Source organism: Oncorhynchus tshawytscha, linkage group LG33 (assembly GCF_018296145.1).
Source record: "Oncorhynchus tshawytscha isolate Ot180627B linkage group LG33, Otsh_v2.0, whole genome shotgun sequence".
Classification (NCBI taxonomy): Eukaryota; Metazoa; Chordata; class Actinopteri; order Salmoniformes; family Salmonidae; genus Oncorhynchus; species Oncorhynchus tshawytscha.
Genome location: NC_056461.1, coordinates 24509922 through 24522904, shown reverse-complemented (window position 1 = coordinate 24522904; position 12983 = coordinate 24509922). Strand labels below are relative to the sequence as shown.

The 12983-nt window shown below is 40.7% G+C and overlaps 1 protein-coding gene across 1 annotated transcript in view; it reads left to right on the top strand.

The window, feature by feature from the left end:
* LOC112231012 (BMP/retinoic acid-inducible neural-specific protein 1) overlaps positions 1-3341 on the top strand; it is a 115529-nt gene extending 112188 nt beyond the window's left edge. The window contains exon 8 of the mRNA XM_024397503.2: positions 1969-3341. Within this exon, the coding sequence (XP_024253271.1) occupies positions 1969-3109 (1141 nt within the window). The 3' untranslated portion in view covers positions 3110-3341. The remainder of the gene's footprint in view (positions 1-1968) is intronic.
* The last annotated feature ends 9642 nt before the right edge of the window (positions 3342-12983 follow it).

Here is a 12983-nt window from a genome sequence, read left to right as displayed (position 1 = left end):
AATAATCCTCAAAGTACCAGTTACATATCCTTCAACCTAAACTCAGCAAAAAAAGGAAACGTCCCTTTTTCAGGACCCTGTCTTTCAAAGATAATTAGTAAAAATCCAAATAACTTCACAAATCTTCAGTGTAAAGGGTTTAAACATTGTTTCCCATGATTGTTCAATGAACCATAAACAATCAGTGAACATGCACCTGTGGAACGGTCCTTAAGACACTAACAGCTTACAGACTGTACGCAATTAAGGGTCACAGTTAAAACTTAGGACACTAAAGGGGCTTTTCTACTGACTCTGAAAAACACCTAAAGAAAGATGCCCAGGGTCCCTGCTCATCTGCGTGAACGTGCCTTAGGCATGCTGCAAGGAGGCATGAGGACTGTAGATTTGGCCAGGGCAATAAATTGCAATGTCTGTACTGTGAGACGCTTAAGACAGCGCTACAGGGAGACAGGATGGACAGCTGATCGTCCTCGCAGTGGTAGACCACGTGTAACAACATCTGCACAGGATCGGTACATCCAAACATCACACCCGGAACGCACAATTCTTCCATCAGTAAGCAGACTGTCCGCAATAGGCTTAGAGAGGCTGGACTGAGGGCTTGTAGGCCTTTCGATAGGCAGGTACTCACCAGACATCACCGACAACCGTCGCTGGACCGCGGTTTTGTCTCACCAGGGTGATGGTCGGATTCGCGTTTATCGTCGAAGGAATGAGTGTTACACCGAGGCCTGTACTCTGAATCGATTTGGAGGTGGAGGGTCCGTCATGGTCTGGGGCGGCGTGTCACAGCATCATCGGACTGAGCTTGTTGTCATTGCAGGCAATCTCAACGCTGTGCGTTACAGGGAAGACATCCTTCTCCCTCATGTGGTACCCTTCCTGCAGGCTCATCCTGACATGGCCCTCCAGCATGACAATGCCACCAGCCATACTGCTTGTTCTGTGCATGATTTCCTGCAAGACAGGAATGTTAGTGTTCTGCCATGGCCAGCAAAGAGCCAGGATCTCAATCCCATTGAGTACGCCTGGGACCTCTTGGATTGGAGGGTGAGGGCTAGGTGCATTCCCCCCCAGAAATGTCCAGGAACTTGCAGGTGCCTTGGAGGAAGGGGTGGGGTAACATCTCACAGCAATAACTGGCAAATCTGGTCCAGTCCATGAGGAGGAGATGCACTGCAGTACTTAATGCAGCTGGTGGCCACACCAGATACTGACTGTTACTTTTGATTTTGACTGCCCCTTTGTTCAGGGACACATTATTCAATTTCTGTTAATCACGTCTGTGGAACTTGTTCGGTTTATGTCTCAGTTGTTGAATCTTGTTATGTTCATACAAATATTTACACATGTTAAGTTTGACAGTGAGAGGATGTTTTTTTGCTGTTTATTTCATATCCCACAGGAGCAAAAGTAATTTGGGTTTGTAGAGTGTCTCCTCAGTCCCCTTCCCTGGCCCTACCCATGGCTCATTTTGGGATGGCTTGGGGCTCTCTGGCCTGTCAAGCACTAGGTCACCCATCACTGTTACCATGCTAGTTCATTAGCATGTCAGGCTAACCTTGAGCTCATCCTCTCCAGTCTCTCCTAGAAAAACACCCCCATCTCACAGTAGAAAGTTTCAGTACTACCAAGATGACAGAAAGGGATGCCTGAGGGGGAATAAGAGACACAATTTGCATAGGAAATGATGCTGCCATCCCACGAGGGAAATAAAAGAATTATGCCTTTGAGGAATACATTATCCCCTCCACAGACTAGACCGTAACAAACAGTAGCAGGCTGTGGCAGTGGCAGTGGAGGTTAATCCTCAGTTTAACACTGAATTTGTGCTTGCTAAACGGTCCTTATTAATGGTGCATTTTATCCCTGTGTCTCCGCTCCCCAATTTGTTCTATTCCCCCCTCGATCACTCTGGCTCTGACACTTTCTTTCTTTATTTCTTTCTTTCTTTCCATTCTCCAGGTCTGTGATGCAGTGGCTGAACAGGGTCCAGTCCTTCCTCTACTGCAATGAGAACAGTTTCTGGGGGACCTTCCTGGAGAGCCAGAGGATGTGCGTGTGCCACACGGGTATCACCCTATGCCAGCGACCCATCCCATGTATCATTGGGGGCAACAACAGCTGTGCCATGTGCAGCCTGGCCAACATCTCTCAGTGCGGCTCCTGCAACAAGGGGTACAAGCTGTACCGAGGCCGCTGTGAGCCCCAGAACGTGGACTCAGAACGCAGCGAGCAGTTCATCAGCTTCGAGACCGACCTGGATTTCCAAGACCTGGAGCTCAAGTACTTGCTCCAGAAGATGGACGCGCGCCTCTACATCCACACCACCTTCATAAGCAACGAGATCCGCTTGGAGACCTTCTTTGACCCACGGTGGCGCAAGCGCATGTCCCTGACACTAAAGAGCAACAAGAACCGGATGGACTACCTCCACATGATCATTGGGCTCTCCATGAAGATCTGCCAGATGCGCAACAGCAGCATCGACCCCATGTTCTTTGTTTACGTGAACCCGTTCAGCGGCAGCCACTCAGAGGGTTGGAGCATGCCCTTCGGCGAGCACGGCTACCCGCGCTGGGAGAAGACGAGGCTGGGGAACTCCCAGTGCTTCAATTGGACTCTGCTGCTGGGCAACCGGTGGAAGACCTTCTTTGAGACGGTGCACATCTACCTACGAAGCCGCGCCAAGGTGCCCACTGGGTTACGAAATGACACGGGCCAGGGTCCCGTGGACCTGTCAGACCCCAACAAGCGCCAGATCTACATCAAGATCTCCGACATCCAGGTGTTTGGTTACAGCCTGCGCTTCAACGCTGACCTGCTCCGCAGCGCCGTGCAGCAGGTGAACCAGTCGTACACCCAGGGGACCCAGTTTTACTCCTCCTCCTCCGTCATGCTCTTGTTGCTGGACATTAGGGAGCGGATTAATCGCCTGGCCCCTCCAGTGGCACCCGGGAAACCCCAGCTGGACCTGTTTTCCTGTATGCTGAAACACAGGCTCAAGCTGAACAACAGCGAGATGATCCGGGTCAACCACGCCTTGGACATGTACAACACAGAGATACTGAAACAATCAGATCACCTAACTACCAAACTCTGCTGAGATACAGTAAACAATCAAACAAAAAAGAGCAAACAGACACTACAAATATAACTGTTTGGGGATATTCCTTTTTATTTTTTTCCTTTTTGGACCTTTTTGTTCTGCCTTTTGATGTATTATTAAAACTTTGTAATTGTAATTGTTAAAATGAAACTCAAAAAGGCAGTGATGAAGCCTTTTAGTTGGATAAAGAAGAAGATTAATGAAAAACACTTTAAAAGACTGTACCATATTTTGTCCCAGCATGTCTGTCATTTCCTGAAAGAGCATAAAGAGAAAAAATAAGAAAAACAATTAAATCCATCTCCTGGTGACAAAGAGGCCTTTATTTTAGTCTGAGGGAACAAAGGTCATATCTGAAACTGCCATTATTTACTGAGTAAAACATTTTTAAAGATATAATGAAGTTGCATAAGGGCAGACCAGATATCATCCTTTTATTTCAGTTAATATGCTTTATCAACAAGCAAAATATTGCAAACATGTAAAATGACAGTTTAATACAGTATGAAGGCATTCATACATTTTATGGGTAAATAGCCCAGCAAGCAAATACTCTAAGCATTAGCTATATAGTCTCTTTATAACATTAAATACTCATGATAAGTCTGCATCCCTCTCTTTGTGAAGTAAGGTTTAAGGCACTTTGTTGCTGTACTTAAAGCATAGGCACACGACCGGGGCAGCGGATAGTCATTTCATGTCAAATAACAGAAACCAGCTGTTTATATATGTGTATACCTTTATTTAGCTTGATGCTTATTGCTGTTCGTTAATTGAATGTGTCATTTGAGAGTGAGTGAATCCAGTCTAAGCTGAAACTTATCTTTGGGCGCTACCTCCCGTGCTTGAAATTCTACAGGCATTTCTCATGAGGAGGTTTCTTCTGGTGCCTGAGTGCAATATCGTGGTCTGAAGATGAACAATCAATGCTATTTCGTACAGCTTTGCAAAACGTACACCTTGTGACTGCTGATGTGTCAAGCTTTTCGGCACCAAGAGCAAATTTGAGCATCGATCATTCGCGTACATCTGCAACAGACACCATGAAAGCCATACATTTCCCTGAGGTACACATAAGACATGGATAGCCCCGTGATCCATTTTTCTAAAACATGAAAAATGTCCCATTCATGTATTTTATGTTGTCGTTGTTGTTTCCCCCAAATTCATTTCAATTGGAGGATAACACAGTGGACAGAGAGAGTGTATTCTCTGGGATTATGGGATGACATTGTAAAGCCATTGGCTTTCTATTTCTACTAACTAGAGTGAACCCACATGGGAAACAGTTATATAAAAGCTTCAAATACTTCTGTTCATTTTAATCTGTAAATCTACTTTCTATTTTATGTACTTTTTTTTATGCCACGTTGGATCTTAACTTTGAATGACCATGCAAATCAGATTGAACCCTCTGACACAAGGTTGTTTAATCTTTCTAGTCATACTTTATTGAAAGCACTGACATGACGTTCGTTTATAGCTATATATAGCTACATAAATAAAACATAGTATCAAACATCATAATATCTCAGAACTGTCAAGGAACACTACCTACGTTATTATTGTTATTATTATTAGTAGTAGTAGTATTATTAAGTGCCTGTTACCTATCCCTTTAACATATTTAGAGGAGGGAAATTGCTCTTAGTTTAGTTACTGTATACAGTAAAAACACATTACCACACAAGATAAAGACATTCAAAAGAATTCAGCAAATCAGACCACATCAATGCAGATATGTCCCTCATTTCTCAGCCTGAGATACATGTTTTCTAGCTAAAGCCCTGCTGGTTTGTGCATGTGGTTAAATGACCCATCATCAAGAGATTTAAGTCTCAATTTCCTGGCACTATCTCTCCTATGTACATTATACCTGTAAATAGCAACTTAGTGTTGGTATAGTTATAACATCAAAGACTACTTAAATCATAGTAATTCTAAGAGAACAAAAGAGGCCATTATTAACGAGAATACCCACAATACCGTTGGTGTGCTATTGCACAAATTTCAAATACACTCCATTCTTAAGTGAATTACTTCATTATGAATATCCGAGAGGGGTGGCAATTTCTGACGCTTTTAATCAAAGTACACTACCGTTCAAAAGTTTGGGGTCACTTAGAAATGTCCTTGTTTTTGAAAGAAAACCTTTTTTTTGTCCATTAAAATAACATCAAATGGATCAGAAATACAGTGTAGACATTGTTAATGTTGTAAATGACAATTGTTGTTGGAAACGACTGATTTTCAATGGAATATCTTCTAGGCAGAGTTGCAAAGAAAAAGCCATATCTCAGACTGGCCAATGAAAAGAAAAGATTAAGATGGAGGAACTCTGCCTAGAAGGCCAGCATCTCGGAGTCGCCTTTTCACTGTTGCAGGTACTAGTTAATGAAGCTGCCAGTTGAGGACTTATGAGGCATCTGTTTCTCAAACTAGACACTCTAAAGTACTTGTCCTCTTTCTACACTGGTTACAGCATGGTTTGCGCTGTTCTGTAAAGGGAGTAGTACACAGCGTTGTACGAGAACTTCAGTTTCTTGGCAGTTTCTCGCATGGAATAGCCTTAATTTCTCAGAACAAGAATAGACTGATGAGTTTCAGAAGAAACTTATTTGTTTCTGGCCATTTTGAGCCAGTAATCAAACCGGCAAATCCTGATGCTCCAGATACTCAACTAATCTGAAGAAGGACAGTTTTATTGCTTCTTTAATCAGAACAACAGTTTTCAGCTGTGCTAACATAATTGCAAAAGGGTTTTATAATGATCAATTAGTCTTTTAAAATTATAAACTTGTATTAGCTAACACAACGTGCCATTGGAACACAGGAGTGATGGTTGCTGATAATAGGCCTCTGTACGCCTATGTAGATATTCCATTAAAAATCAGCTCTTTCCAGCTACAATAGTCATTTACAACATTAACAATGTATATACTGTATTTCTTATCAATTTTACGTTATTTTAATGGACACAAATGTGTTTATCTTTTTTTTTAAAGGGCTTTTTCTTAAAGTGACCCAAAACTTTTGAACAGTAGCGTGTACAATATGAAATATGAGTTCGTTTTGACCACGGCATTAATGAAACAAGCACACATTTGCTTTATCAGCATAACATCCCTGCAATGTCGCAAATACCCATGGATACATTTGATTGAATATACAACTCCTAATACCTTGCCTATGTAATTTTTGCTGTTATGTTGAAATCATTATATCAGCTTATTTCAAATGAATGTTTCATATAATAATCAATTTCTCATTAAAAGGCTATATTTATGTGGAATAGCATTTATTTATTTATGTATATATATATATATATATATATATATATATATATATAAAACTCTCTATTAAGATTCTCACAGACAACACCTACACAGAACCTCATTCAACCCTTGTGGGCAGTGCTGATAACAAGGACTAGTTGTTGTGATGTAACTGTAAATTAGCATTTGAATGAAGGTTTTTATTTTTGGTGGGATTGGTGAATAATTGCTCAAATATGTTCTAGTAAGATATGCTCTACAGTACGGTTGAGTGGTATACCGTATATGTATCCCGGGGTGTTTCAATATACCCTCGGTATGATTTCCCAATAACGTCAACACTATTGTTTTTTTAAATAACCACCTGCAGTCAACTTGTGCTCTAGGCAAAAGATAAAGCAGATTGCGTTCATCATTTCACCTGTTAGATTATTTATCATTCTGAAGCTTACCGGAACTAGTTTCCCAAAACAGCTGTTTGAGCCAGTCACGTGTGTTTGTTTACAAAGAAGCACAATGAGCAAAGCGGGAGCTTCGCGAGGAGAATTACTCCTGCAACTTAAGTTTGGTGATCAAGTTACAATTGTATGAAACTACTCATGTTTGCCAGCTATATTCCATATAACTATTAAGTTTACCTATGAAATTCTCTCCAGCTGGGTTTTTAAAAACTTGTTAACGTTAGCAAAGTTAGCTTACAAGGTTTTTTTTCTGTTTAACCTTTATTTAACTGGGCAAGTCAGTTAAGAACACATTCTTATTTACAATGCTTCTTGGTAACGCCAGAGACAATCCACTCCTGGATTAAGATCACCGTTGTCTAATATCTGTTTTGTATGTGCTGCAAACTGTGTTTTTAAATACTTAACTTTATGAGCTGGGTTGTCTGTCCACATGTTCACACGTGCTCATTAGCATTTACCTAGCATCCACTATGGGAATTCCATAGTACTTGTGAGCATTTTGTTAGCATTCTAGTAACTGAAGTTTTGCCGCTTAAAAAATTTGGTCCCCTTGTGTGCACTGCAGGTAATGTCAATCCTGGAATGGCACAGGTATGGTATGAACGTATGGAAATATAGATACTGCCCAACCAGAGTGCGAAGTACGGGGGCCCGGCACGTCTCAGATCCCCTGAATGAGGCATGAGTCCCCCTAAATGCAACAAAGTCAAACTTTGGGGGGGGTCTCTAAATAATTCTAATTGAACTATTCTCCTATTTGTTTAAAATGCTGCTACAGTGGTAAATATTAAAATAAAAACATATTCCAAATTAAACAAACACCACCATGTGGCTGCACTTGTCATCCCCAGACAGTCCTGTGTCTCAGCCCCTTTTCATGTGTCCCAACCTTTCTACAAAAAAAAGTCATTTTGTCAGCAAGACGCATTAATTAATTCAGGCTACAAGACCCAATCACGGGCGGATGTGATACAGACTGGTTGACAGCTATTAGGTCTGTGAAAAAAGTAGAGACCCCAAATGTCATGGTATATTTCGCACTCTGTGCCCAATCTTACTGTACAGTGAAATAATGCTTACCACCATGCTGTGGAGTGCCTCACCTAATGGTTGGTTTAACTTCAGCTCTTCAGTCACTCACCTCACTGTAGGTAGCAGTCAGTATGTGTAACTTGGGTTGCACATACAGTACAGTAGATCATTTATTAAAATCAGCTTATGAGTACAGACCACACATACCTCACTCTTGTATCAATTGCAGGGGACTGTGGGCAACTAAAAAACTGGCCTTGCAGTTCATATATCTTTGCAGCCCCCCCATGGCCAAAATGGGTGCTTACACCAGCTCCAGAGCAGAACAGAATGGTCACATCCTCCGACTTTTATATGTCTGTCAATATGCTTTCCCTGATGACTAACATGGCACGCTCACGCCACAGGCTGACAGCTGTAGCAGAACACTGGTTCATTGGATGAATGTGATGCCCTGGTGACAACTTGTCCCACTTTCGCAAAGTACCAGAGGAGTTGACGCTGTATGGGCACTCACTGTGAACAATGTGTCTGTCACAAGCTTTATTTCTGTCATGCCAAGATTATCATCATTTCCTCCAAATCTGCACTAAAAATGGCCCTGGCATATAAGAGTAAGACTTAAGAATGCATAAGAGCTCAAATGAGAAAAAGAACATCATCTTTTCAATGCTTAATGTTGTATTTGAATGGCCATAAGTCATTTTGTGAAGTTCTTAAGGGCCCATTTCCTTACAAAACGGAGATTGTTTTGCCTGTGAGGCTTCCGCGTTAGAGTTTCACTGAGACCAGCTCTAATGCGTCTTCACAGTTTAAGATAATAATCGAGGGAAATCATTTTGGAAGAACGGTGAAGCATTTACACAATTAAACTCAATTGCAATAAAAGCTTGGTGAACAAAAGATTCAAATATAAATTCACAATGGTGGAATTGTACCTGAAGTGACATCCCCTGATTGCAGTCGATCCAAACTGTCTCTAGTCAATCAGTTTCATGTGTCTGTAGATGTGAGTGATTCTAGATAAAAAAAACCTTGTATTGTTTGTCAGTGGGCACTTTTCATACCAATCCTGCTTACCTCTGCTCCCCGTTTACGTAAGGCGAGAAACCCTACCGGGTTTCATTAACCATTTTACGAACACATTGTGTTTATTGTTACTGTTCAAAGAAAACATTTATTCATCATTAATTCTCTCTCAACCAATTTGACAAGCTTGCAAGGCCAGGACAAGGCGAGAGAGGCATACAGGTATGAGTTGTACAGCTATGGACATTGGCAGGTACAGTCTGCTTAAATGAGAAACAGCTGACAGAACAGCTTTTGCATTGCATTCTCATTACTACACAAATGGCCAACTTCATGGTCACATCTCCACTTCACCATACCCCTCCTACACAATTGCTGTATCTTCTCTGCATGGTTAATAAGCAGTGCGCAGCCTCATAACGGACGTAATCGCAGGACTGTGCTACACACCAAGTGCTGATTAATGCAGTAGCTCATATTCGTTAATGAGGCAAGCGGGTCTTTGTGTATCAGCGCTCTCACCACACTGCCCACGCCAAACCCACCCTGCCAAGGTACAGGGGAGGGGGTGCAGTAATTATCAAAATTACAGCATTCTAATAAATCACACTGGTTTGGGTTTAATGTATCGTGAGTGAATGGCTAAGATGGCGGAAGCGATGGATAGGGAGGATTCCATTCTCAGTAATAAGTCATGCTCGGTTAAAATAATGAAGTGCTGGCTTCACTCTTATTCTGTCTGGCTTATTATAGAAATGAAACCCTTACCGAATACTCTAGGATATTATTATCCTTACAAATATATATTCTAAATACCTGTCAACAGAATCTGAATATAGATGTAGATATTTTGTCAATTTCCATGCCAACATATGGCGATAAGTGCATAAGTTCATCATAACATGATGTGGAAGTATTTTAGGGCTTTATAATATAACCATTCTATCACCCTTATTCTTACCTCAGCATGAATTCATACCCCCCTACCTGTAACGGACCTCATTCCCAGAACTGAGTTAATGTGAAAACACATTCCCATTCCCATGGCTTACACCCTCCATTTCACACCAGTCCCTCTGTTTTGCACCCGGCTCACAATTGCTTTCTCCAACCCAGCGCTACAAATGTTTTCCTTTTTAGAGGCAGAGAATGAAGCAAACTCTATAACTTCTCCAATCCCAGAGCTGATGAGACAAAGCTAATGCAAACACAGGCAGAAACAAAGAAACAAGAGGAACGAGACAAAGACGGTAAAAAGCCATAGTTAAAGGGATCAGGTGGAATGCAATACGTTCCAGTGCGTATGAATGGAAATTACCATTTGTGGCGAACAGGTGAAGCTACTGTTAGCTTTGTGTTTCATCCAGGCAGACAAACAGCTGAGAGGAATAAACACACTTGTTAGTGTACACTCTCACCTTGCAAGGATTTAAAACCAAGCTGGCAGGTAGCTCTCCAGACAGTTAAGACGCAGCCGTGAACGCCTTGAGGCTGTTGCTATTCCAGAATCTCACAGACATCTGCGAAGTACAAAAAACACAGAGGTTTGAGCTTATATATGCTCTGAGCTTTCAGCAGAAATCGGCTTGCAAGTATATGCAGATACAATAAAGTGACAATAAACTAAGTGCATTTTCTTTGCAGCATGTTTTTCTTTCAGCAAAAAAATACAGAATAATAGAAACATGTGGGCTAACTGTTTCCATGGATGTATAAACATCAAGAGGAAAGCATGCCTTTGGATTTCAAAAAAACTTTTCATATCCTTTAATTGTCACAACACATCCATTGTGTTCTGTTGAATGGTTCTATGTTGCCCCTCGCTGAGTGCAGATAGATACTCTTCTTTGAATCACATCATCAAGGGCTCTCCTGACAAACATGTCTTCTTTCCATGCTCAGATGAACCTGTTATAAATTCATATTTATCTACATATCAAATATGAGAAGTGTACTCAATTTTCCACAACAAACATGGTTTTATTTCAAAAAAGGCAGACTGGAAGTAACTAAAGCAATTGCACACGTCTGGTCTTTGTCGATATTTACGCTTATATCGTCTATACATACAACAAACAAACCAACCAACAAAAACTGTTCATGAAATGTGTTGTAGCTGTAATTTCCTTCCATTGTCCCTTTATTGCATCTCAAGCGTTTAAATGCCTAGTTAGTTCAGCAGACTTGTTAGCTGGGAAAGTTCATCAAAGATGAACTTCTGATTGCTAGCTATCTGACTCTGAGGCTGTCCTAATATGGATACCAAACACTCCTGTTTGCAATTTAGAATGTGTTCATTTTCTCTCATTCAACCACATACCTACTCAAACACGTGGGCAAGTAGTGAACCTTTTAATCATATGTTTAGGATATTAATCACCCTATCCTCTCCCCTTCATAGCTCCTGAAGAAAAAACGAATCATATGCAACGTGCCTCTGGGTTGTCTGTTCTTGATTAAAACAACTTATCATGAGCTGAGGCAAGTTAATAAAAATAAGACACAAGACACAGCAATCATTAAGGGACATACCTCTTCATAAATAACCGTGTCTTTGCTCGGAAATTGTGCGAGAATATCCAAGAGGCTACGGAAAACAATAGAGACTGGAATTTATGCCACCATTAGGCATCCTCAATCATGACAAATAGAGTTGTCACTGTAACCGGAGAGAACGATTAGGTTTTCTCTACAGCAATTAACATAAGGAAAACAAAGACATATTGTACGTCTATGTCAACATAAAATGTTCTCCAGCTAGACCAATTTCTTAAAAACAGTATTGTGGTGTTGCTTTTGAGGAATCAACCAGCACCGACTAGAACATGCTCAGGATCACAGCACCAACACTGCTGGCCACTGATAGGTCTGTGGAGACTACCTCCCATTATGTGTCTTCATTAATAAACCCTATTATCCAATTCTCTTTTGCAACATGCATTTCATGTAGAATATATATTGCAAATTATATAATTTTTTATTATGCCAATACAGGGGTATTAAGTGACGTTTCGGTGCTTGATATGCAGTGATGACATTATGTAGGAAATGAAAGGTATGTATCTTTATTTCATTGTTATTTATTTTAGCAGGCTAGATTCATTGAGATTAAAAATCTATTTTACAAGAGAAACCTGGCCAAAAGTTTCAGACACATTTACAACATAAAACAGGTGTTCCTTGGCAGAGGATCACAAAGGGTTCTTAAAAGGGTTCTGCTATGGGGACAGCCGGATAAACCTTTTAGGTTATTTTTGTGTAGGGTACATGACACATAATGAGCTTTATGTGTTAGACTCCATCTGAGATAAACATGCTTTTTCTCCATCTCATTGTTTCGCCTTCTCTAGCTAACAAACTCAATCACACCACAAAAATGTCTTGCACTTATACTCTTACTCTGACGCAAATCTGCCAAGTTTTTTGTTGTTGCTGAAATGTGGTTCTCAAAATGATTGAGGAAACTAAAAAGTAAAGTGGAGTAAGTGCGCTCTGTTGAGACAAATTGTCCCGCTAATGGGACAATTTATCATTTTTTTATATTTTTTTGTTAATGTCAGATGTGGTTGGGTCATTTTTCCCAAAATCTAATGCCATGATGAGCAAAATGGACCAGATTCCTATAAAGCCCTATATTTGCTCACCTAAACTGCTTCCATTAAGCAAGGTTCATGCACTAGTTAGTTTTTGTTCATTCGGAAAGAAGAGGGAAATATAACTTTCTGGTTGTCTTAGTAAAGCAAGAAGAAACTACGAACCATTCTTTGCAAGTAAACCATGTTAATATAATGCACCCTGTGGAAGAATTACTCAAATCAAATCAAATGTTATTGGTCACATACACGTGATTAGCAGATGTTATTGCAGGTGTAGCGAAATGCTTGTGCTTCTAGCTCCGACAGTGTAGTAATATATAACAAGTAATATCTAACAAATTACACAACATATACCCAATAGACACAAATATAAGTCGGAATGAATTAAGACTATATACATATTGGCGAGCGATGTCAGAGTGGAACGGGCTAAGACACAGTATATACATATGAGATGAGTAATGCAAGATATGTA